At 44.3% G+C, this 26084-nt stretch overlaps 1 protein-coding gene across 2 annotated transcripts in view; it reads right to left on the reverse strand.

Annotated features, from left to right (window-relative positions):
• The window catches only part of LRRC20 (leucine rich repeat containing 20), a 787843-nt gene that overhangs the window by 533872 nt on the left and 227887 nt on the right, over window positions 1–26084 (reverse strand). For both annotated transcript variants that reach the window (XM_056530493.1, XM_056530494.1), the window contains exon 3: window positions 4562–4711. In XM_056530493.1, the coding sequence (XP_056386468.1) occupies window positions 4562–4711 (150 nt within the window). The remainder of the gene's footprint in view (window positions 1–4561; window positions 4712–26084) is intronic.

A 26084-nucleotide genomic window follows, 5' to 3' on the forward strand; every position in this document is an offset into this window, starting at 1 on the left:
ACTGGACCACCGGGGAGATCAAGAATTGGGGTCCTGCTTGCCGCAAGGAGTGCCTCATGTCTGCTCCCAGCTCCGTCTGTCGGTCCTCAGTGTCTCCTCCTGTGCCTGGTCTCCCCAAGGCCTGTCAGGACTGTGCCGTCCCCCCTCATAGTCCCCGTCCTGGTGACACTCTGCCCCGTGTCAAACCTCACCCTCTGCCCCCCCTCCCCATTCCCACTGCTTCTGGACTGTCTGCCATGCATGGGCATACCCAGGACTTCGCTGTCCCCCGGAGGGAGACTCTACAGTCGCTCCCGATGTCCTCGTCCTCTGTGGAGCGACATCCCGACAAAAAGAGGGGGAGACCTAAGGGGGGGTACTGTTACGCCGAGTGCTCCGGGTCCCTGCTCCTCCCCAAAGCGCTCGCGGCATTTCTCTCCCTGCAGCGCCCCGGTCAGACCCGCTGACCGGGAGCGCTGCACTGACATGGCCGGCGGGGATGCCCGCCCGCGAATCGCATCCCAGGTCACTTACCTGTCCCGGTCCCCGGCTGTCATGCTCTGGCGTGCGCGGCTTCGCTCTCTAGGGCGCGCGCCAGCGCTCTGAGATTTAAAGGGCCAGTGCACCAATGATGGTGCCTGGCCCAATCACCCTGATTAGCTTGCACCTGTTCCTTGCCCTACTTATACCTCACTTCCCCTGCACTACCTTGCCGGATCTTGTTGCCTCGTGCCTTGAGAAAGCTATTACTGTGTTACCCATACTGTGTTCCTGACCTCCTGCTATTCCATATTGACTACGAACCTTGCCGCCTGCCCCGACCTTCTGCTACGTCTGACCTTGTCTCTGCCTAGCCCTTCTGTCCCACGCCTTCTCAGCAGTCAGCGAGGTTGTGCCGTTGCCAGTGGATACGACCTGGTTGCTACCGCCGCAGCAAGACAATCCCGCTTTGCGGCGGGCTCTGGTGAATACCAGTAGCTACTTAGAACCGGTCCACCGGCACGGTCCACGCCTATCCCTCGCTGACACAGAGGATCCACTATCAGCTAGCCGAATCGTGACAATAATAAATAATTATATAAAACCAGTCCTCAAGGATAGTGAATAAAAGGGGAGAAAATAGAAGAATAGGTGACGTGAAATCGATGTGATAAAATGAATGTAGTAATAATAAATTCATTAAATATCATAAAAAATGAATAATTAATGAATAGTTAATATCAATAATTCATAATAACTGTTAATTAACAGTTGAAAATAAATAATAAATAATTAATAAATGCTATGGTGCAGAACCTGAATCAAGGATAACAGTAAAATATTAAGATTTATTCACAAAATTATATCTCACATCTGGGCAGAGCTCTTGCACCAGATGTTAATATAGTAGCATAAAATGATAGCATAGAAATTAAAATAATATAATTTCACTATAGTGCAACCACCTTAGAATAACGTCATATATATATATATATATATATATATATATATATATATATATATAGAAACATCCATAGATGGAAGGGTCCGGTAATGGAATGGCACAGTTCAGGAAGTGATAAAATGGATAAAGTTCGAGAATGGCACAGTTCAGGGAGCGATTTGAAATATTGATTCAAAAGGATAATAGCTGGCAATATGATTTCAATAATTCTGGATAGTACCTGTGTGCCGATGGTGTAGTTTCACTTACAGGCAAAGTGAAGCCGGCATCCTCGGGAGTAGTAGTCTCGCGGTGAGGGTATCTGTCGGTGCTGGCAAGGAGTACAGTCCGGCCTTTATGCAAGTGTGCGGTCCCAGGGAAGTGGAGTGAATGGTCCCAGCAAAACAGGCTGGCATGGGGATGCGTCCGGCCAAAAGGAGGGTGTCACAGGTGATGTGGTGATCTCAGTCCCTGACGTCCTCGTGTCCTGGAGAGAGAGAGGATCACGCGCGCAATCCACAGCGGTCCCAGAAAGGGGGTCTGCATCGCTGCCCAGACCAAAAGTGAGCTAAAATAGTTATAAAAGGTGGTTGCCGTATGTGGTAAATGAATAACCAAGGTTATCAATATTCACTATTTATGGCTATTGAGGAATAAGACACCTGTCTTGAAATGCGTATAACCTTGGTGATTAATTTACTACATACTGCAACCACCTTTTAAAACTATTTTAGCCCACTTTTGGTCTGGGCAGCACTGAAGTCCCCCCTTTCTGGGACCACTGTGGATCACGCGTGCGATCCTCTCTCTCCAGGGCACGAGGACGGCAGGGACTGCAATCACCCCATCACCTGTGTACCCTCCTTTTGGCCGGATGCATCCCTGTGCCAGCCTGTTTTGCCGGGACCATTCACTCCACTTCACTGGGACCGCACACTTGCATAAAGGCCAGACGCTACTCCGTGCCAGCTCTGACAGATACCCTCACTGCGAGACTACTACTCCAGAGGACGCCGGTTGCACTTTGCCTGTAAGTGGAACTACACCAACGGCACACAGGTACTATCCAGCATTATTGAAATCATATTGCCAGCTATTATCCTTTTGAATCAATATTTCACATCGCTCCCTGAACTGTGCCACTCTCGAACTTTATCCATTTTTATCACTTCCTGAACTGTGCCATTCCATTACCGGACCCTTCCATCTATGGACGTTTATATATTATATATATATATATATATATATATATATATATATATATATATATACATATATATATATACATATATATATATATATATATATATATATGACTTTATTGTTAGGGTGGTTGCACTATAGTGACATTCTATTATTTTAATTTCTATTTACTAATTATTATTTATTAATTATTCATTTTTTATGAAATTTTATTAATTTATTATTATTACTACATTCATTTTATCACATCGATTTTACATCAACTATTCTTCTTCTATTTTTTCCCCTTTTATTCACTATCCTTGAGGACTGGTTTTATATAATTATTTATTATATACGCTTTTCCACTTTAATAGGTCTTTTTGGGATTGAGACCAATCCAGTTAACCTCAGGATAGCATACCTGAGTGAGCTACACATAACCCTTGTTCTTTCCAGTATTTTAAGAACCCTGGGTTCCCACAATGGGAGACGTCACGCCATGCCCCCTCCATTCATGACCCATGCGATCTCTGTGTAGCACCAGGCGTTCGTTTAAAATGCTGGGTGCGGTGCAGGGGGCTCGTGACATCATGGCCAAGCCCCTCGTGATTGCTGCCACACCCCCTCCCATAGACTTGCATTGAGGGGATGTGGTGTGGCATCACAAGCCCCTGGCGCCGCATCCAGCATTCTAAAAGAACCCCAGGTGCTGCACAGAGATCAGAAGACCTCTTATCTCTTATACTTTGGATAGGGGATAAGATGTATAGGGGCAGAGTGCCCCTTTAATAATTAAGCTGTATGGGGCACATTATTACTTTTTCGGGGGCATAAAGGTGGGTAATATTACAGTGTGAGGTATTAAGAGGGGCACTATTACCAATTGGCAGCACTGAGAAGATCACTGTTTTGTGTGGACACTATTGGCACACAGCACAAATTCCACTCCAAATTATTCCTCTTGCAGCAGCCTCCCATTGTTTTTAATGGGATTTTGCTGCTCTGTGCACACTGTGGAATTTCTGCCACGAAATTTCAGATTCTGCTAAAGGAAGAAACAATTCTGTTGTAATAACGGCCAATGTAAGTTCAACACCAGCAGTTCTGGATACACAATTGGTCACTACAAGCAGAAGTAAGGATTTGCATTGCTCTCTATTCATTTTCCCTAAAAGAGTAGTTATTGCTTTATTGTTCAGATAGTGGATAGAAGTGAGCATCTGAAGCAAAGAGGATAATAGTTTGTCCTGTTGACAAAACCTCAGCTGTAACCTGTAGGAGCCTAGCAACATTTATTTAATTCCCTTGCCGTGAGGATATTGAAATAAATGTTCTATCTATCTAATGCCCAGATATGTCAAAAGAGTTGATAAGTCCTCTTTAAAGGGGTTCTCCGGTGCTTTAGACATCTTATCCCCTATTCAAAGGATAGGGGACAAGATGCCTGATCGGGGGAGTCCCACCGCTCCGGGTCTGATTACCGACGACCACAAGGCCGGCGGCGTGGTGACGTCACACCTCCGCCCCCCCTGTGACGTCATGCTCCGCCCCTCAATGCAAGCCTACGGGAGGGGGTGTGACAGCTATCACGCCCCCTCCCGTAGGCTTGCATTGAGGGGCAGAGCGTGAAGTCACACGGGGGCGGAGGCGTGACATCACACGCCGCCAACCTTGTGGTCGTCAGTAATCAGACCCGGAGCGAACACGCTCCGGGGACTGATTACAAACGGGGTGCCGCGTGCAAGATCCCGGGGGTCCCCACTGGTGGGACTCCCACGATCAGGCATCTTATCCCCTATCCTTTGGATAGGGGATAAGATGTCTAAGCACCGAAGAACCCCTTTAAGATGACAGTTCCCATAAATGAGAGATGTACAAGGGGAAAAAAATCTCTGTGGCGGGTTTCCCTGAAAACTGAAAAAAAAACATTATGGCATTTTTAACTATAAAACATACTGGGGTATTTGCACTTACCTTGTAATGCTTTGAAAGTAGTAAAAAATTTTCCTGCCAAGCTTTTTAACTCATTCTTAGCCAAAGAAATTGAGAAGATCTGGTCAACAACTGTACTCGTAGCTAAATACAGCCCAGTTGGGAAAGAGCTTAGAGAACATTCGGATAGATCTGCATGAAAGGAAAAATGACAAAATAACTACTAGGAAAAGGTTTTATATAAACCTGAATGAATTGTATTATCTATTTCAACTAGCTGTTTAGATTTTTGCTTAGGCAGGCTTAGTAGGCATGTGCCTCTACTCTGAAGGCAATATAGGAGACCCAATCAGAGAGCTCCTACATGGACTGTTCTGGCCACAGGTAACACTTGTTATTTAAGTGGTAGTCCAAGGTTTGACACTTTATCCTCTAACCATAGGCTAGGGGATAAGCACATAATCATGGAGGTCTGATGGCTGGGACCCACAGCAATCTTCGAATGTCCCCGATGCAAGGAGCGAACTCTGCTCGGTGCTGGATGACAGGCAACCACCGTTATCACATTCCCTCTATTCATGTCAATGGGAGGGGGTGTGACAGCTGTGTACTAGCCGTCATACCCCCTCCCATAGCCCAGAGATCAGAACACAACATGCTCAGAAAAAATGTAACCATACAAAATTGGCAAACATTCTGTAAGAGGTAGACTTGGTTCTGCCTGTAGGGTTAAGTTTTTGTTGTTTGGATGAGCATTATGAGCTGTGGCAATGCTCGGTTCTATCAGGGGCTTGGTCTTAGAGCCTATAACATCTGCCCCGGCATCCACACCCTTCTCAGGTGCACAGTATTTACCAGCCAGTCTGCCATTCATTGCTCGTGTTTGTTTGTCTTTATCAGCACTTGCTCTTGTCTTGCTTCTGCTTTGCTTTTCTGTGTATATTTTACCTTACCATCTCCTGACCATTGTTCTATCTTCTGTATTGGTACTGCATTGCTTTCTCTGGTAAAGAGGCAGCCTGTTGACTCCGATTTTACATTCATTTGTACATTCCCTGTCCATCTTTCGACTAATTTTTTTTGTATCCTGTCCTGACCTGATTTCCCTGAACTTTGTACAGTTCTGTGTATTGTTTTGACTTGTGACACCCCTGCACTTCATTTCAGCGCATAGACGGTCGACCAGTTGTGAAGCTGCTATTTAGGGTGGATACTTACGTAGGCAGGGAAAGGAGTTCTGGGTGAGCTCAGGGGCACACTATACCACAAGCCATGAATGACAGGCTGGCTGAAAATGTATATGTACCTAAGGGTGTGAAATGACTAGGAGTTGCATGATGCCCAGCATAACAACATAAAATGTAACCCTTTGGGCAGAACCAGATCCTACTAATTACACAATGAATGATATTTAAATTATAGACAGATAATAAGAAACAGAACAATTACAGTACAAAGAATAATGTATGACATAAATCCTAATAATGATAAAATAACAAACCTACACAATCACAGAAATGAGTAACAGTAAAATTGAATACATACAGTTATGTACATGGGCACAGCATGTGAAACAGATTGATTAAAAACGGAAACAAATACACCATAAAGATCAACAGCTAGAAACATCAGACAAGAGCAGAGCAAAGAGACTGATAGCAATAAGTTCTGATACTAAATGTACTGTAACTGTGATTTATCCTGCTCTTTAGTGGTTAAATAGTACACCAAAATTACAAGAACATATAAAAAAAAACATATTTTACATTATCTGTACTGCAGCTAAGAAGGGATTTATTATTAGAAGTTTCATGCGCGATTATTCAGAAAAATTAAACAGCTTTGTGAGTTATCCTGTTCCAACACAGACAACATGTTTTTCAACACCTAAAAGCACCAGCAATAGAAGTAAATAGCTTAAAAAGTGTAATCTGGTGTCAGGAACCCTACTAGGTGCAAAAATATTATGAAAGTTATAGATTTTCTCTAAATGTTAAATCCATTTTGTTGGGTATAATATCTAATACCTTTAAACAGGGATCATTGAGTAAGAGATGTCAATAGCACCAAAGAACCTTTGATGTCTTAATGCAGTCCACCCTCTGATGTCTTAATAAAGTCATAAAGTTGTTTTTCGTAGAAACTATTAATGTTGCTTTCATCTTCAAGGAATGTTTGCAAATACACAACAATGGCAAACATGTATTCAACATAAAAGATAGTCTCTAGACAAGCAAGTGGATCCTTGAGGCTGCAACTGGTTTGTATACGCAAGTTGAGTTGAGTGAACCAATAACAGAAAATTAGTTTTGGCCTGAACATTTGGAAAAAATATAGTTTTGAGTGAAGGCAAACATTGACTGGCTTGTTTCAACTAAACATGAAAAAAATGAAATGACAACATATCAGAATAGCAGTAGGATCACATGACCTCAGGGTAGCTCAGAATACCTAACAAGTAGGAATAAGTATCACCTGACCTCAGGTTAGCCTATGGCCTTGCAAGAAGAAGGAAGAATCGCCTGACTTCACAAAGGGCCATAATGCCTTGCAAAGAGCTCCCAGCCAATCTGGAGGCAGTATAAGGGACATGTCAGAGGCACCAGAAAAGCCTATGCATGCTGAAGAGCTATAAATAGCAGATCTGTGTGAGGGACAGTGGGGGAGATTTATCAAAACCTATGTAGAGGAAAAATGGTGTAGTTGTGTATGGCAACCAATCAGATTGCTTATTTCCTTTTCCACAGGTCTCTTTAAAAATTTAAGAAGCAATCAGATTGGTTGCCATGGGCAACTGGACCACTCGTCCTCTGAACAGGTTTTGATTAATCTCCCCTCAGTGAGTTTAGTGTGTACTTAACAGCATACAGAGGAGTAAGATCACTCCACTAAAATATTCCAAAGTAGCGCACTGAAAGCAGTTGCAGAACAATACAGACAATGGTCTGTATTTGTTCTGTCGGCACAATCTGTCTTGCTGGAACATTCAGGTAAAAAAGAAAGCTGGGAAATGAAGGGTTTTGTGACTTTTGCACACAGTTGCTTAAGCACCGCCGCCACCACGCCTTTCCTCTCTAAATCACCACTTGGACAGATGACAGAGAGACAGAGGTCCTCAGCACATGCGTGCGGCCCAGCTTAACTTACCAGAGCAAGTGCTCGCTCCCTCCTCGAGCACTGGCTCCTGCCAGCTGAAACCTCCATGTGCCTGCGTTGTGCTAGAGGCAGGGAGCATGCACTCACTCTGGTAAGTCATAATGGGCCGTGTGCACATCCAGGATGTCAGGACCTCTGCTTCTTTGGCACAGTCCAAGCTGTGACGTAGGGAGGAAAGGAGTGGCGGCGGGGGGCCATTGCAAAACCCAGCCACGCTTATCCGACTGTTGCTGACCAGCATCCAAACATGATTTTCGCATGGATAAAGCATCCAGAAGCGCATTTTTTTCTCATGCGTTTTTCTCAAGACAGGTCATGTGATTCTTTCATCATATGACTTAAGGATTTCTACTGAAGAATGGGATAAGAGGACTCCAGAAAAATTCCCAATGCTAAACCCACATGGGATTTTTAGACTATGAAAGGAAAACTACAAGCTTTCTTAAAAACAAAAATCTGAGATTTTACAAAACTGCCACAGAGCCACTCATAGATTGTTGCAATACATTGTTATAGATTTTTTATTGGACTAACAGTTTTATATAGATACAAGCTTTTGGGAGTCCTCCCCTTTTCATGTCAAAAGCATTTTCCTTAGCATTTACTTAGAAATTTAATTTTTTTTAGTCCCCAGAGGGGACTATTACATGCAATCTTTCAAATGCATGCACTGAACAATGCTGTGTGTTATTGGCGCTCCATTAGTGCAGGTTGCTGAGGCTCCCTGCACTATTAGAGCGCTTATCGGACGAGTCGGAGTCAAGTAGGGACCCTCCGCACATCCTCTCCCCTGGTCCTGATCAGCTCCACTGAGCTACCGATGAAATTATTTTTTTAGATGCAGCAATCAACTTTGATCATGGTGTCTGAATGGTTAATACTAGATATTGGCACAATCGGCGATGTCTGGCATGACAGCAACTCAATTCCTAAGTGCACTTCATACATGTACTCCGATGTCTTTATATTGTTGAAGACTTTCATGAGCAAACATTTCATCAATCTTAGGTTAAAATATCTTTTGGTGTCTTGTTTTTTGCATTTTTAGGACATACACATGTTAATAGTCTAATAATTTCATTTTGGGAGGAACAAGCATTAAAAATGTCAGCTACTTAAAGCTCTTTACTAACTATATCAAGATGCAAGGATGGGGAGTGTGTAACTTTTAAAGTTGAAGTTACTTGATTTAATAAAATACTGTATCATTAAAATTGCTGGATAAAATATTGCAGGTATATCCCAAAAATGAGGAGTCATAAAAATATAAGAATTTTTTTCATTAAAAGAGTTCAGACCACATTTTACAAGTTAATTTGTAAAAGATAAAAAAAGACCTTTGGAACACAGATTTTAAGAATAATATGAATAATGCTAAAAACATACAGCGAACAAAATGTTCTCTTACATTATAAGTACGATTCTGAATATTACGTTTTGGTCCACTAAGCCACAATTAAGTTCTAGCCAATATAATTTTGTTTTTAACTAAGGAACATACTTCAGTGATAGAAACCATAAATTATCGTCTTGACGTAAGAAAGGAAAATTGCATATCTTATTTAAGTACATGGTGTAGACTGGATAATAAGACAGAAAGCAAATGCATATTCTGAAATGGAAGAAAGGGAACACATCAATTCCATATAGCTTAAAGGGGTTATCCACCATAAGGTTATTTTAGTAGGTACTTGGCAGACAGTAATGGACATGCTTAGGAAGGATTTGTGCTCGTCTTGGGGCTAAATGGCTATGTTGTGAGATTACCATAATACTGTGGCTAGCTTTTTGTGAACTGGTATTTCCTGTTTGACTTTTCTTTTTTTGACTACAAATCCCACAATTCCCTTTTCCTCCCTCCCTCCCTCCCACACATCAGCCACCCCACCCATTGAAACATAAATGAGCTGCATCCATTCAAAAGACCTGTGGTTTTCAATCAGGGTGCCTACAGCTGTTGCATTAGTTGCAGATTAATCTCTCTCCCACCAAACAATCACTCCACCCATTGAAGCAGACAGGCTCCCTGTCATCAGCTGACTAGTGAGTCAGGTCTCGGCCGCATTACAACCTGGGAAAAATCTGAGATAACAGTAATTTTGTATGCTGTTAAAAATAAATATTGGAGTGAAAATCACAGAAGAATTGTGAGAAAACTATCACGCACAGGTACAGACACTATATTATGAACTATACTAAGTTTACAGCCCCTGTAGAATAGTCAAATAAAAAAAATTCCTGGAATACCCCTGTAATTTCAAAGCACTTTTACTGGTCTTTACTGTGGATATACACATTTAATAAAATAAATAAAAAATACATGGATCACTATACTTGGTCAAATTTACAAATATTTAATCTTAACCAAAACAAGAGGACAACAGTTTAAAGGGGTTTTAACATGAACCACTTTCCTCAGCAAACTTTACATTTTGTATGAAGTTAAAGGTCCATCTGAATAAAATAATGTAGACATGACCTTATTTCCTTGTTTCTGCCTTTTTTTTTTATCCTCTCCTTTTTTTCATGTAAAAATCTGTGTGGTGGGCAGAGCTACTGTCGCATGATTTGCTTTGAATTTCATTTCCCAACAGTCATTAGTGCAGATGTTCATTCCTGTGCTGCATAGTGAGAGTCATCCATTAGAATAATCTTATCTTTAGGGTGCATTCACACGCTAGTAACTAGCAGTGGGAAACCTGCTGCGAGTTACGCTACCATTCTTTTGAATAGGTCCGCGGACAGTCCTCAAATCTGAAACTATTGCGGACTGTCTGTGGACCCATTTAATTCAATGGTAGCATAACTCGCAGCAGGATTCCCACAGCGGGAAACCCGCTGCTAGTAATAGCATGTGAATGCACCCTAATAGTTGTAACATCTGCACTCTGGTCGTGAGTGCTCTCTTGTCATGTCCCCACTGCCGGCGGGGCTGGGATTCGCATAGCGGGACGCGCCCGCATGCAAATCCCATCCCGTCACTCACCTCCCTGGTCTTTCTGTTCCCGCAGCCCCAGCGTGTGTGCCCCCGCCTCCTAGGGTGTGCGTGGCGGAGCTCTTACATTTTAAGGGCCAGTACTCATTTAAATAAGTGTCTTCACCTGCACCTTGTCTTTAAGTATCTGCTCCTTCCTTTGTTCCTGGTCGGGTCTTGTTGCCTTGTGCCCTAGTGAAAGCATACTGTGTTCCTAATATCCGTGTTCCGGAACCTTGTTCTGATACCTGACCCTGCACCTGTGCCACCTGCCCTGACCTACTGCTACCTTGACCTCGTCGTTCCAGTTTCCTTTTGTGCCATGCCACATCCCAGCAACCTGTGTGGATGAGTCGTGCCAGGGGTAGCGACCTGGGTGCCGCCTGCCGAAGCAAGACCATCCAGCTTTGCAGCGGGCTCTTGTGAAAACCAGCGGCACCTTAGACTCTGCTCACGTCATCATCCACACAGGCTCAGAGGATCAACCACCTGCTGTGACCCTAACAGTAAGATCCAGCCATGGATCCCACTGGGGTGCTTTTACTAGATGTCTCGGATCTTTCCAACATCGTGGCTCAGAAGTCGCAACAGTTAGCCTGTCAGGCGCAACAACTGAATCAACTCTCATCCATGGTGCAACAGCTTCTTGCTGCTCAGCAGCAACAACAGCAACAGCAGCCACCTGTTCCTGAGCCTCCTCCTGTGTCTGCAGCTTCTCCCTGGACCATGCTTCCTTTGTCCTTGCCTTCTAAGTATGACAGAGATCCCAAGCTGTGTAGTGGCTTTGTGACACAGTTTTCTATCCATCTAGAACTCATGGCGGATCTGTCCCCGACGGAGTGTGCTAAAGTGGCATTTGTGGTCAGTCTACTGTCTGGAAAAGCTTTAGCCTGGGCTACTCCTCTCTGGGATTGTAGAGATCCGGTCTCTTTGAACCTGTCGATCTTCCTTGCAGAATTCTGCAATACATTTGAAAAACCCGCACGAGCCTCCTCTGCCGAGATGGCTCTTCTGATCCTCTGCCAAGGGAACTCCTCCATTGGCGACTATGTGGTTCAGTTCCGCACACTTGTTTCTGAACTTTCTTGGAACGACGAGGCCTTGTGTACTACCTTGTGTGTCCTTAAAAAAGGACTTTCCTCAAAAATCAAGGATGCTCTCGCTGCACGAGATTCTCCAACTAAACTGAGTGAACTTATCCTTTAAGCGACTCGAATTGATGTGCGTTTTGCTGAGAGGTAGGAGGAACATCCTTTGGAAAAAGAACCTTCCCGAACACGGCGTTTACCTCGTCTGATACCCGTGTTCCAACATCCACCCCTACTGTCTTCGTTGCTTCCAGACGAAGAGGCTATGGAAGTGGACCGTTTTCACTTAAAGCAGCCGGAAAAATCTCATTGACATGATGAGAATTTGTGCCTATATTGTGCCAATTTGGAGCACTTTTTCAAAGACTGTTCTATATGTCCTCCATGTCCGGGAGAACACTCTCATCTTGGACAAGTAGGAGTGGCATGCCTAGATGTGAATATTACCTCTCCTCACTTGACCACCCCGATTCAAGTTTTTTCCTTTGCCAAGATATCTATCATCGCTTCTGATTTATGCGCACCAGAGCTCTTACATTTTAAGGGCCAGTACTCATTTAATTAAGTGTCTTCACCTGCACCTTGTCTTTAAGTATCTGCTCCTCCGTTTTTTCCCTGTGTTCCTGATCCTTGTTCCGTTACCTGACCCTGCACCTGTGCCATCTGCCTTGACCTACTGCTACCTTGACGATCTTGCCAATTTCCTTTTGTGCCACGCCATATCCAAACAACCTGTGTGGACGAGTCGTGCCAGGGGTAGCGACTTGGGTGCCGCCTGCCGCAGCAAGACCATCCCGCTTTTTGGTGGGCTCTGGTGAAAACCAGCAGCACCTTAGACTCTGCTCCCTGGCATGGCTCACGTCATCATCCACACAGGCCCAGAGGATCCACCAACTGCTGTGACTCTAAAAATAATGGGGAAGTTCTTCTCTTTTCACACAGCGTAGTGTGTAATTATAGGTAATAATATCTTCCTCCACCCTCTCCATAGTATTACAGCCTGTAATATAAGCTATAGCAGTACATCATATTATATGAGGTATATTTACCTCATCCTGGCCAGTGAATATCCACCAAGACTCTCTCATACATATTTGGCAGTGGATGATGTTCTTCTAGAGGTTCTGATAGGCCAGTTAACAGCTGTTTATGGCGCAGTCTATTTGGCTGTATATTCACTGTGTGTGAGGAGGACTAAGAAACTGTGCATGCCTGACCTAGGTCAGTGTTAGTTCCAGGCCTGACCTTCTTCCTGGTGCCTGGGCCCGTTACATTACACTCAGCCTACCAGTATCTGAGCCGGGAAACTGCTGTGGCTGGCAATTAGCTGAGCATGATGTGACTTGTTGGGCACCGTAAGTTTGAAGAAGACTGGGGATGGAGGATGGGAAACCTATTCCAGTTGCACCGGGGGAGGGGTGGAAGGTAAGTTGAAGTTTATCATTTTTATTCTTGCAGCCCGGGCATATAAGAGAAATAACATCTTTCGACGAAGTTCTCATTTAAGTAAATAAATATGAGAACTAGAAAAAATATTTTGCTCAAATCTGGTCTTTTATATGCTCATGGATGAAAGCATGTATATAAATTATATGTCCACAGTTGGGTATATAAAAATTGTAGGATACAATATAGAAAAAATTATATATTTATTGATTTATAATGTCTATGGCAACTGCCTGCAGGGCTAGTAGATATATGGTGGATGAAAGTTGTTAAAATACAATAAAATAAAACTTATGTAAAACTTGTAGAGATAGCTTATATAACTTTTATCAAAGTCTGTATTATGCAATCTTAATTTTAGGCAGCATTTATGAGTGCAAATATATACACACTCTATAGTCCAGTGGGTAAGGTCTGTGAATTATGCAATCCATGTGGCTCAGAGAGATTTGTCCGTTTTAAACAATAATTGCTGGGAAAAAGTACATAGATTGGTGGTTGCAGGACAGTGTAGCTCACCTGTCCTGATGTGGTCCCCCGGAGCTCACGCTACTTACCTGCTGCGGCTTCCGAACGGAACGCCTGGTCGCTTCCTAGGATGGCGAGTCGTCAGTGCCGGTGAGCTAGGGGAGGGAGAGGTCTGCTTAGCAGCGTAGTAATGTCATGCTTCATGCACTGTGCGCAACAGGGGAGTCAGCGTATCTCATAGTCCGGTTTATGCGCTATGCGCACAGAGAGGCTGTGAAGTGCTGCGGCTGAATGTAGATTGCTATATACAGTGGATATTGTGGCAAGACGCATTTCGAGATCAGCTGGATCTCTTTTTCAATAGCAAAAATTTCCACTGTGTGAAAATGCAGGTCTTATATATGTCCCGCTTGTATCTAATTGGACAATGTTCGTTGATGATTCTCTTAATTTGTTGATGTGATGTGTTGAAGGGTATGATGCATTTTGCTTGTTGTGAGATATCTTGGTGTGAATTTGTCCTCTGTTTTGAGTCATGGCTTTCTTGAGGGAATCGTGTAGTAAATTGATGGGGTATTGTTTCTGTTGAAATTGTTCTGTGAGTGTTTCAGTCTCTTTTTCAAACTGATTACCACAACAAGATATCTCACAACAAGCAAAATGCATCATACCCTTCAACATATCACATCAACAAATTAAGAGAATCATCAACAAACATTGCCATTTATTACAGTCCGACAACACCATAGGTCCATCACTCCCTTCACAAGCACCAGTCATCTTCACCAAAGCACCAAATCTAGGTTTAAATATTGCACCAACCGCCAAACCAACAGGTACAATACAACACAATATAACCCAATCCACTATTTCAGAAAGCATAGGTTTTTACCGATACAACCAATGCAACAATTGCAAAGTTACGGAGTTCCTCAAAAAAACAGAGCAAGTCATATCCACCACAAATCAAAAAAAAACTTGCCATCAAAGAACTCCTTACATGCAATAGTAAAAATATCATCCATATCATTACATGCCCCTGCAATAAACAATATATAGGTAGGACATCACACACACTTAAACGCATAGCAGAACACTTTTACAATATCAAAAGAGGTTATGATAATCATACACTATCAGCACACTATAAGACATTCCACAATTGGCATATCATAGTCACACAATTTGTGGCCATACAATCTGTAAAACCTGATTGGAGAGGCGGCAGTTTCATCTTCAAAATGTCTAGAATAGCATCAAAATACATTTTTGAAATGGAAACAATAGCCTCAAAAGGACTGAATGTCGAATTAGAGATTTTCGGTTTCATTCAATGGATAGCAGGAGAAGGGTCCCGGCTTAATGGAGAGTTGAGAGCCAGTCTGTTACCAGCGCCTCAGCCCTCCCCACGCCACTACCCACTTTCCCCTAGAATTATCCATCCATCCAACCAACCATGACTGCATGTCGAATCTCCATTATATATACTATTTTATAAATACACTAATTCTATATCACCCGTCAGTATACACACACATTCCCACACCTATTCATTACAGACCAATATTCCCCTTTTATGTACCGGTTCTTCTAAAAAAAATTAGCATATTGTGCTAAAGTTCATTATTTTCCATAATGTAATGATAAAAATGTTACTTTCATATATTTTAGATTCATTGCACACCAACTGAAATATTTCAGGTCTTTTATTGTTTTAATACTGATGATCTTGGCATGCAGCTCATGAAAACACAAAATTCCTATTTAAAAAAGTTAGCATATTTCATGCGACCAATAAAAGAAAAGTGTTTTTAATACAAAAAAAGTCAACCTTCAAATAATTATGTTCAGTTATGCACTCAATACTTGGTCAGGAATCCTTTTGCAGAAATGACTGCTTTAATGCGGCGTGGCATGGAGGCAATCAGCCTGTGGCACTGCTGAGGTGTTATGGAAGCCCAGGATGCTTCGATAGCGGCCTTATGCTCATCCAGAGAGTTGGGTCTTGTGTCTCTCAACTTTCTCTTCACAATATCCAACAGATTCTCTATGGGGTTCAGGTCAGGAGAGTTGGCAGGCCAATTGAGCACAGTAATACCATGGTCAGTAAACCATTTACCAGTGGTTTTGGCACTGTGAGCAGGTGCCAGGTCGTGCTGAAAAATGAAATCTTCATCTCCATAAAGCTTTTCAGCAGATGGAAGCATGAAGTGCTCCAAAATCTCCTGATAGCTAACTGCATTGACCCTGCCCTTGATAAAACACAGTGGACCAACACCATCAGCTGACATGGCATGTTCAAAAGTGGCAGCTGACATGTCTCTGGTTCAAAAGTGGCTTGACCTGGGGAATGCGGCACCTGTAGCCCATTTCCTGCACACGCCTGTGCACGGTGGCTCTGGATGTTTCTACTCCAGACTCAGTCCACTGCTTCCGCAGGTCCCCAAGGTCTGGAATCGGTCCTTCTCCACAATCTTCCTCAGGGTCCGGTCACCTCTTCTCGTTGTGGAGCGTTGTCTGCCACATTTTTTCCTTTCCACAGACTTCCCATTGAGGTGCCTTGATACAGCACTCTGGGAACAACCTATTTGTTCAGAAATTTTTTTTCTGTGTCTTACCCTCTTGCATGAGGGTGTCAATGATGGCCTTCTGGACAGCAGTCAGGTCGGCAGTCTTACCCCTGATTGCGGTTTTGAGTAATGAACCAGGCTGTGAGCTTTTAAAAGCCTCAGGAATCTTTTGCAGGTGTTTAGAGTTAATTGGTTGATTCAGATGATTAGGTTAATAGCTCGTTTAGAGAACCTTTTCATGATATGCTAATTTTTGGAGATAGGAATTTGGGGTTTTCATGAGCTGTATGCCAAAATCATCAGTATTAAAACAATAACATACCTGAAATATTTCACTTGGTGTGCAATGAATCTAAAATATATGAAAGTTTAATTTTTATCATTACATTATGGAAAATAATGAACTTTAGCACAATATGCAAATTTTTTTTAGAAGTACCTGTATACATAATCTGTGCATACATGGAAGTATGTGCATATGCACACATAATACTAAATCAATTAGTAAATATACCTCACAAGTAGGTACATATAATATCTATAAATTCACTTTACTGGGGTGACTTGTGGGGGTACGATATGGTTCTGGCACCGAAAACACATTGCAGGTGTGGAGTGCACCCTACATTTTTTTCGGCCTAAAATGAGACCCTGAAAGTCAAATGACGCTCCTCTCCTTCTGGGTCCCACCATGTGGCCAAACATCCAAATAGAGCCTAAGCGGGGGTATTGCTGAACATGGGACAAACAGTGGAATAACATACGGGGATCATTTTTTCCATTTCTGAAGGGATATATAAAAAATATGTCCCACAAATTATGCATTTGTGAAAAAAAGGAATTTTTTTTTTCAACTGAAAAAAATATAGCATTAAAATACTCTCTCTACCCCCTGGTGATAACCTTATGGGATCTAGTTTTTAAAAAGGGGTAATTCTGGGGGGTTTCCTATGTTCAGATGCTGCAAACCTTGCTTAGCACATAAAAAGGAAGTTATTTTCAAATTTCCTAAATTTTTTAAATGTCAAGTAAAAATGTGAGTAATAAAAAAAAGTTGACAAAATAGACATATGAAATTAAAATTTTTATAAACAATTTGCACAGTATGTATAAATATATGCAACCTATTAGTGTCAAAATAACAAAAACTTTTCTTTTTTCGAAAATGTTATGATTTTTTGCATTGTAAATAAAAAAATACAAATGATATCTATTTACTTTTACTATTTACATGTAGTGCAAGGAGTGACAAAGAAAACTATTTGCATGTAGTACAACTTGTGACAAAAGAAAAAAAAAAACAATGTCAGAATTGTTTTCATAGGTAAAACATTATGAGAATTATACTCTAATAAAGACATATGTCCCAGACAACAGGCCTGGTCTTTGATGGACTTAACCTCTTGGGGACTGAGCCCATTTTGACCCTAAGGACCAGAGCATTTTTTGCAATTCTGACCACTGTCACTTTAAGCATTAATAACTCTGGGATGCTTGTACTTATGAATTTGATTTAGATATTTTTTTTTCGTGACATATGGTAAATTGACGTTGATGCTTGTATAATTTCTTGGTGAAAAATTCCAAAATTTCATAAAAAATTTGAAATGTTAGCATTTTTATAACTTTGAAGCTCTCTGCTTGTAAGAAAAATAGACATACCAAATAAATAATACATTGATTCACATATACAATATGTCTACTTTATGTTTGCATCATAAAGTTGACATGTTTTTACTTTTTGAAGACATTAGAGGGCTTCAAAGCTCAGCAGCAATTTTCAAATTGTTCAAGTAAATTTCAAAATCTGAATTTTTCAGGGACCAGTTCAGTTTTGAAGTGATTTTGAGGGTCTTTATGTTAGAAATACCCCATAATAGACCCCATATGGAAAACTGCACCCCTCAACATATTCAAAATGACATTCATAAAGTTTGTTAACCCTTTAGGTGTTTCACAGGAATAGCAGAAAAGTGGAGGCGAAAATTCTAATTCTTCATTTTTTACACTAACATGTTCTTGTAGACCCATATTTTTTATTTTTACAAGGGGTAAAAGGAGAAAAAGCTCAACAAAATATGTAACCCAATTTCTCTTGAGTAAGGAAATACCTCAAATGTGGGTGCACTAGAGGGCTCAGAAGAGATGGAGCGACAATGGGATTTTGGAGAGCGAATTTTGCTGAAATGGTTTTTGGGGGGCATGTCGTATTTAGGAAGACCCTTGTTAGGATTCGGCTAGCTGGATGTGGATCCTCTGTGTCAGCGAGGGATTGGCGTGGACCGTGTCGGTGGACCGGTTCTAAGTTGCTACTGGTTTTCACCAGAACCCGCCGCAAAGCGGGATGGTCTTGCTGTGGCGGTAGCAACCAGGTCGTATCCACCAGCAATGGCTCAACTTCGCTGACTGCTGAGAAGGCGTGGGGCAGAAGGACTAGGCAGAGGCAAGGTCAGACATAGCAGAAGGTCGGGGCAGGCGGCAAGGTTCGTAGTCAAAGAGGATAGCAGAAGATCTGGAACACAGGCTTTGGACAACACTAAACGCTTTCACTGGCACAAGGGAACAAGATCCGGCCAGGAAGTGCAGGGGAAGGGAGGTAATATGGACAGGGAGCAGGTGGAAGCTAATTAGGCTGATTGGGCCAGGCACCAATCATTGGTGCACTGGCCCTTTAAATCTTAGAGAGCTGGCGCGCGCGCGCCCTAAGGAGCGGGGCCGCGTGCGCCAGGACATGACAGCCGGGGACCGGGACAGGTGAGTGACTTGGGATGCGATTCGCGAGCGGGCGCGTCCCGCTATGCGAATCGCATCCCCGCCGGCAGTGTCAGTGCAGCGCTCCCGGTCAGCGGGTCTGACCGGGGCGCTGCAGAGAGAGAGATGCCGCGAGCGCTCCGGGGAGGAGCAGGGACCCGGAGCGCTCGGCGTAACAGTACCCCCCCCTTAGGTCTCCCCCTTTTTTTGTCCGGTAATTGCTTCACGTGGGACGAGGACACTGGGAGCGATTGTAGGGTTTCCTCATCAAAGGCAGGCAGTTCAGAAGGAGTGGGAATGGGGAGGGAGGGCAGAGGGTGAAGCTTGGCACAGGGCAGAGTGTTACCAGGATGGGGGCTATGAGGAGGCAAAGCATAGTCCTGATAGGCCTTGGGGAGACCAGGTGTAGGAGAAGGCACTGAGGCTTGCCTGACGGGACTGGGAGCAGACGTGAGGCATTTCTTGCGGCAAGCAGGGCCCCAATTCTTGATCTCCCCGGTGGTCCAGTCAAGGGTGGGAGAATGATGCTGGAGCCATGGCAGACCGAGGAGGACTTCAGAGGTGCAGTTGGGAAGGACGAACAATTCAATCTTTTCGTGATGGGGTCCTATACACATTAATAGGGGTTCTGTGCGGTAACGCACAGTACAGTCCAACTTCACTCCGTTGACGGAAGAAATGTAGAGCGGCTTGATGAGACGGGTCACAAGGATGCAGAACTTGTTCACCAAAGAGTCCAGAATAAAATTTCCAGAAGCACCAGAGTCCAAGCAGGCCACGGCTGAGAAGGAGGAGTTGGCAGAAGGAGAAATCCGCACGGGCACAGTGAGACGTGAAGAAGCAGACTTCGTACCAAGAGACGCCACACCCACGTGAGCTGGGTGCGTGCGTGCATTTCCCAGACGAGGAGGACGAATACGGCAATCCATCAAGAAATGTTCGGTACTGGCGCAGTACAGACATAAATTGTTGTCCCTACGGCGAGTCCTCTCTTCATGGGTCAGGCGAGACCGATCCACTTGCATAGCCTCCTCGGCGGGAGGCACAGGAGTAGATTGCAAAGGATACTGTGAGAGAGGTGCCCAGAGATCAAGATCTTTTTCCTGGCGGAGCTCCTGGTGTCTCTCAGAAAAACGCATGTCAATGCGGGTGGCCAAATGGATAAGTTCTTGCAGGTTGGCAGGAATCTCTCGTGCGGCCAGCACATCCTTGATGTTACTGGATAGGCCTTTTTTAAAGGTCGCGCAGAGAGCCTCGTTATTCCAAGATAATTCGGAAGCGAGAGTACGAAATTGGATGGCGTACTCGCCTACTGAAGAATTACCCTGGACCAGGTTCAGCAGGGCAGTCTCGGCAGAAGAAGCTCGGGCTGGTTCCTCGAAGACACTACAGACTTCAGCGAAGAAGGACTGAACAGTGGCTGTGGCAGGATCATTGCGGTCCCAGAGCGGTGTGGCCCAAGACAAAGCCTTTCCAGATAGAAGACTCACTACGAACGCCACCTTAGACCGTTCTGTAGGAAATTGGTCCGATAACATCTCCATATGTAGGGAACATTGAGACAAGAAGCCACGGCAGAGTCGGGAGTCCCCATCAAATTTGTCCGGCAGGGACAAGCGGAGGCTAGGAGCGGCCACTCGCTGCGGAGGAGGTGCAGGAGCTGGCGGAGGAGATGGTTGCTGCTGTAGCAGTGGCAGAAGTTGCTGTAACGTGGCGGTCAACTGCGACAGCTGCTGTCCTTGCTGGGCAATTTGCTGCGATTGCTGGGCGACCACCGTGGATAGGTTAGCGAGACTTGGCAGCGGCACCTCAGCGGGATCTACTGTTAGGATTCGGCTAGCTGGATGTGGATCCTCTGTGTCAGCGAGGGATTGGAGTGGACCGTGTCGGTGGACCGGTTCTAAGTTGCTACTGGTTTTCACCAGAGCCCGCCGCAAAGCGGGATTGTATTGCTGCGGCGGTAGCAACCAGGTCGTATCCACCGGCAACGGCTCAACCTTGCTGACTGCTGAGAAGGTGCGGGACAGAAGGACTAGGCAGAGGCAAGGTCAGACGTAGCAGAATGTCGGGGCAGGCGGCAAGGTTCGTAGTCAAAGAGGATAGCAGGAGATCTGGAACACAGGCTTTGGACCACACTAAACGCTTTCACTGGCACAAGGCAACAAGATCCGGCCAGGAAGTGCAGGGGAAGTGAGGTAATATGGACAGGGAGCAGGTGGCAGATAATTAGGCTGATTGGGCCAGGCACAAATCATTGGTGCACTGGCCCTTTAAACCTTAGAGAGCTGGCGCGCGCGTGCCCTAAGGAGCGGAGCCACGCGCGCCAGGACATGACAGCCGGGGACCGGGACAGGTGAGTGACTTGGGATGCGATTCGCGAGCGGGCGCGTCAGGCTATGCGAATCGCATCCCTGCCGGCAGTGTCAGTACAGCGCTCCCGGTCAGCGGGTCTGACTGGGGCGCTGCAGAGAGAGAGACGCCGCGAGCGCTCCGGGGAGGAGCAGGGACCCGGAGCGCTCGGCGTAACAACCCTATGGTGCCAGAACAGCAAAAAAAACACTCCACATGGTATATTATTTGGGAAACTACACCCTTAAAGGAACGTAACAAGGGGTAAGTGAGCCTTAACACCCCACAGGTGTTTGAGGACTTTGCATTGAAGTTGGACGTGAATATGAAAAAAAAATTTTTTTTTACTAAAATGCTGATGTTACACAAAATTTTTCATTTGCACAAGGAGTAATAGGTGAAAATGGCCCCTAAATTTGAAACCCCATTTCTCTCGAGTAAGGCAATACCTCATATATGGATGTAAAGTGATCTGCGGGTGCACTAGAGGGCTCAAAAGGGAAGGAGCGACATTGGGCTTTTGGATTGCGAATTTTGGTAAAATGGTTTTTGGGGAGCATGTCACATTCAGGAAAACACCCCACATGGCACACTATTTGGGAAACTAAACCCCTCAAGGAATGTAACAAGGGGTGCAATGAACATTTACACCCTACTGGCATTTGATAGATCTTTGTAACAGTGGGCTGTGCAAATGAAAAATTACATTCTTTATTTTCACGGACCACTGTTTCAAAAATCTGTCAGTCATCTGTGGGGTGTTAAGGCTCACTATACCCCTTGTTACGTTTCGTGAGGGGTGTAGTTTCCAAAATGGGGTCACATGTGGGTATTTATTAATTTTGCGTTCATGTCAGAACCGCTGTAACCAGCAGCCCCCCCTGTGCAAATCACCGGGTTAGTTCTCAAATGTACATAGTGCGCTCTCACTCCTGAGCCTTGTTGTGCGCCCGCAGAGTTTTTTACGTCCACATATGGGGTATTTCCCTACTTGGGAGAAATTGTGTTACACATTTTGGGGGTCTTTATTTCCTTTTACCTTTTATGAAAATGAAAAGAATGGGGCAACACCAGCATGTTAGTGTCCAATTTTTTTTTTTTACACTAACATGCTGGTGTAGACCCAGACTTTACCTTTTCATAATAGGTAAAAGGAGTAAAAGCCCTCCAAAATTTGTAGCGCAATTTCTCCTGAGTACGGTGGTACCCCATGTGTGGCCCTAAGCTGTTGCTTTGAAATACGACAAGGCTCTGAAATGAGAAAGCTCCATGCGCATCTGAGGCCTCAATTAGGGATTTTCATAGGGGTGTACCCGGATGCAAGAGTTACACTCGCCTCCTCCACCAAAAATACTTTACGTCAGTTTTCCACAAACAGGGTGCCTCCAGCTGTTGCAAAACTCCCAACATGCATGGACAGTCAATGGCTGTCCGGCTATACTGGGAGTTGTTATTTTGCAACAGCTGGAGGCACCGTTTTGGAAAAACTGACGTACAAGATGTTTTTTATTTTTATTGGGGGAGACCATGCATGCTGGGAGTTGTAGTTATGCAACACCTAGAGGCACACTGGTAGGGATTGGGAAACACTGAGTTAGGTAACAGACTATCGCAGTGTTTCCGCACCACTGTCTGTTTCCTAACTTAGTGTTTCCCAACCCATGTGCCTCCAGCTGTTGTAAAACAACAACTCCCAGCATGCATGGTCTGTCAATGCATGCTGGGAGTTATAGTTTTGCAACAGCACACAGGTTGGGAATCACTGAGTTAGGAAACAGACAGTGCTTCTCAACCAGTGCGCCTCCAGTTGTTGCAATACTACAACTCCCAGCATGCCCAGACAGCCAAAGGGCATGTTGGGAGTTGTAGTTATGCAACAACTGGAGGAGAACAATTTGGAGACCACTGTGTAGTAGTCTCCAAACTGTAGCCCTCCAGATGTTGCAAGACCAACTCCAAGCATGCCCAGACTGCCCAGGCATGCTGGGAGTTGTAGTACGGCAACATCTGAAGGGCCAGATGTTAAAGAACTACAACTCCCAGCATGCTTGGACAGTCTGGGCATGCTGAAAGTTGTAGCTTTGCAACATCTGGAAGGACAGTGGTCTCCAAACTGTGGCTCTCCAGATGTTGCAAAACTACAACTCCCAGCATGCCCAGACAGCCAAAGGTTGTAGTTTTGAAACTCCTAGATACAGCAGTGAAGACCACTTTACGGCGATCTTCACAGCTGTATCTGGGAAACCGCCGCCTCCTGCTGCGTCCCTGGTCGCCGCATAAACCCAGGTAACTGGTGCCGGCAGTCCCCCCATTGGCCCCCGCACATCGCAGCCATCTTCCCCCACTCTGCCCCGACATCACAGGGTATAGGAGGAGGTGGCACTCCTGCCACCTCGCTCCTATCCTTTAGGATGATCGGGGCTGTCTCTGACAGCTCTGATCATCCCTATTTTCCGGGCTTTTGGGTCATCAGAGACCCGATCAGCCCGGAATGGCCGTGAATCACCCATCTGAATTGATCAGCGATGGTGCCAGAAAGTTAAAACAGATTTGTAAATTACTTCTATTAAAAAATCTTAATCCTTCCTGTACTTATTAGCTGCTGAATACTACAGTGGAAATTCTTTCCCGTTTGAAACACAGAGCTGTCTGCTGAATCACGAGCACAGTGCTCTCTGCTGACATCTCTGTCCATTTTTAGGAACTGTCCAGGGTAAAAGGAAATCCCCATAGCAAACATATGCTGTTCTGGAGAGTTCATAAAATGGACAGAGATGTCAGCAGAGAGCACTGTTCTCGTGATGTCAGCAGACAGTTCTGTGTTTCAAAAAGAAAATAATTTCCGCTTTAGTATTCAGCAGCTAATAAGTACAGGAAAGATTAAGATTTTTTAATAGAAGTAATTTACAAATCTGTTTAACTTTCTGGCACCAGTTAATTAAAAAAAAAAAAATATGTTTTTCACCGGAGTACCCCTTTAATGTCCGTGGTCCCCAACAGGTTATTAGCTTGGTCCTTAAGGGGTTAATGACGAAGGCAAATTTTTAAAATCTGACATGTGTCCGCATATTTGGTAATATCTTTGGAATGTTTTTACTTATGAAAGCGATTCTGAGATGGTTTTACATTAGTGGTAATTTTTAATCGATTACTTTTTTACAAATTTTTTGTGAGAAACTCGGAAAAATAAAAAATGTGCATTTTCTGCTTGTATGACAAATGTCACACCAAATTAATGATTAATTCCTCTTTACAATACCATATATACTCGAGTATAAGCAGATGCCCCTCATTTCACCCCAAAAACTAGGAATAATTATTGACTCGACTATAAGCGTAGGGTGGGAAATACATCATCATCCTGTCATCATCCAGACCCTTGTCATCATTCCCCCTCTTCATCATCACCGCCTGTCAATCCCTTCATCAGTGGTCTTCAAACTGCGGACCTCCAGACGTTGCAAAACTACAACTCCCAGCATGCCTGATGGCTGTCCGGGCATGCTGGGAGTTGTAATTTTGAAACATCTGGAGGTCTGCAGGTTGAAGACCACTGCAGCCTTCGTCATCATCCAGACCCCCCCCCCCCCCCCTTTAGTTTTCTACTTACCCCCCCTCGGTGGGATCGTAGGGTGAGCTGGTCCGGGCCATCTATGCTGCAGGGCTGTCCATTTTCACCGGGAGACCCTCTTCTGCGCTCCAGGCCCGGCCCCGGTCTAGTGGCGTTGCCTTGACGATGACGCACAGGGACATTTATGCGCAGGTACGTCTGCTGCGCACGGACATCCCTGTGCGTTGTCGTCAAGTCAACGTCACTAGGCCGGGGCTGGGCCTGGAGCGGAGAAGAGGGCCTCCCGGTGAAAATGGACAGCCCTGAACGACTAACCCTCCCCACCGGACGGTCCCTGCAGCATAGATGGCCCGGACCAGCTCACCCTTCATTCCCACCGAGGGGAGGTGAGTAGAAAATTAAAGGGGGGTCTGGATGTGATGACGAAGGCCGCAGTGGTCTTCAACCTGCGGACCTCCAGGTGTTTCAAAACTACAACTCCCAGCATGCCCGGACAGCCGATGGCTGTCCGGGCATGCTGGGAGTTGTAGTTTTGCAACATCTGGAGGTCCACAGGTTGAAGACCACTGAGAAGGGATTGACAGGCGGAGTGTTCACTCGAGTATAAGACAAGGGGGGCGTTTTCAGCACGAAAGATCGTGCTGAAAAACTCGGCTTATACTCGAGTATATACGGTATGTCTACTTTACGTTCCCATCATATGTTAATCATTTCCTTTTTTAGAATGTTCGAAGGTTTAAAAGTTTAGCAGCAATTTTTCAGATTTTCAAGAAAATTTCAAAATCTGATCTTTCAGGGACCAGTTCAGTTCTGAAGTAGATTTGAGAGGCCTGTACGTTAGATACCGCCATAAATCCCCCCATGTTAAAAACTACACCCCTCAAAGTTGACAGAATGACATTGAGAACATTTATTTTCCCTTTAGGTGTTTCACAGAAATGAAAGCAAATTGAAGACAGAATTTAAAAAAAATCATTTTTTGGCAGATTTTCCATTTCAATCTATTTCCTTCTGTAACACAGTAGGTGTTGACCGAGAAATACAATTCAAGATTTATTCCCCTAATTCTGACATATTTAGAAATATCCCATATGTGGCTTTGCCTTTTTGCGCTATATGACTAACACACAGGCCTCGGAAATAAAGGCATGTGGATTTTGGGGCCTCCTTTTAGCTTAGGATATTTTGTTGG

This window comes from Hyla sarda, chromosome 7 (genome assembly GCF_029499605.1).
Source record: "Hyla sarda isolate aHylSar1 chromosome 7, aHylSar1.hap1, whole genome shotgun sequence".
NCBI classification, from domain to species: Eukaryota; Metazoa; Chordata; class Amphibia; order Anura; family Hylidae; genus Hyla; species Hyla sarda.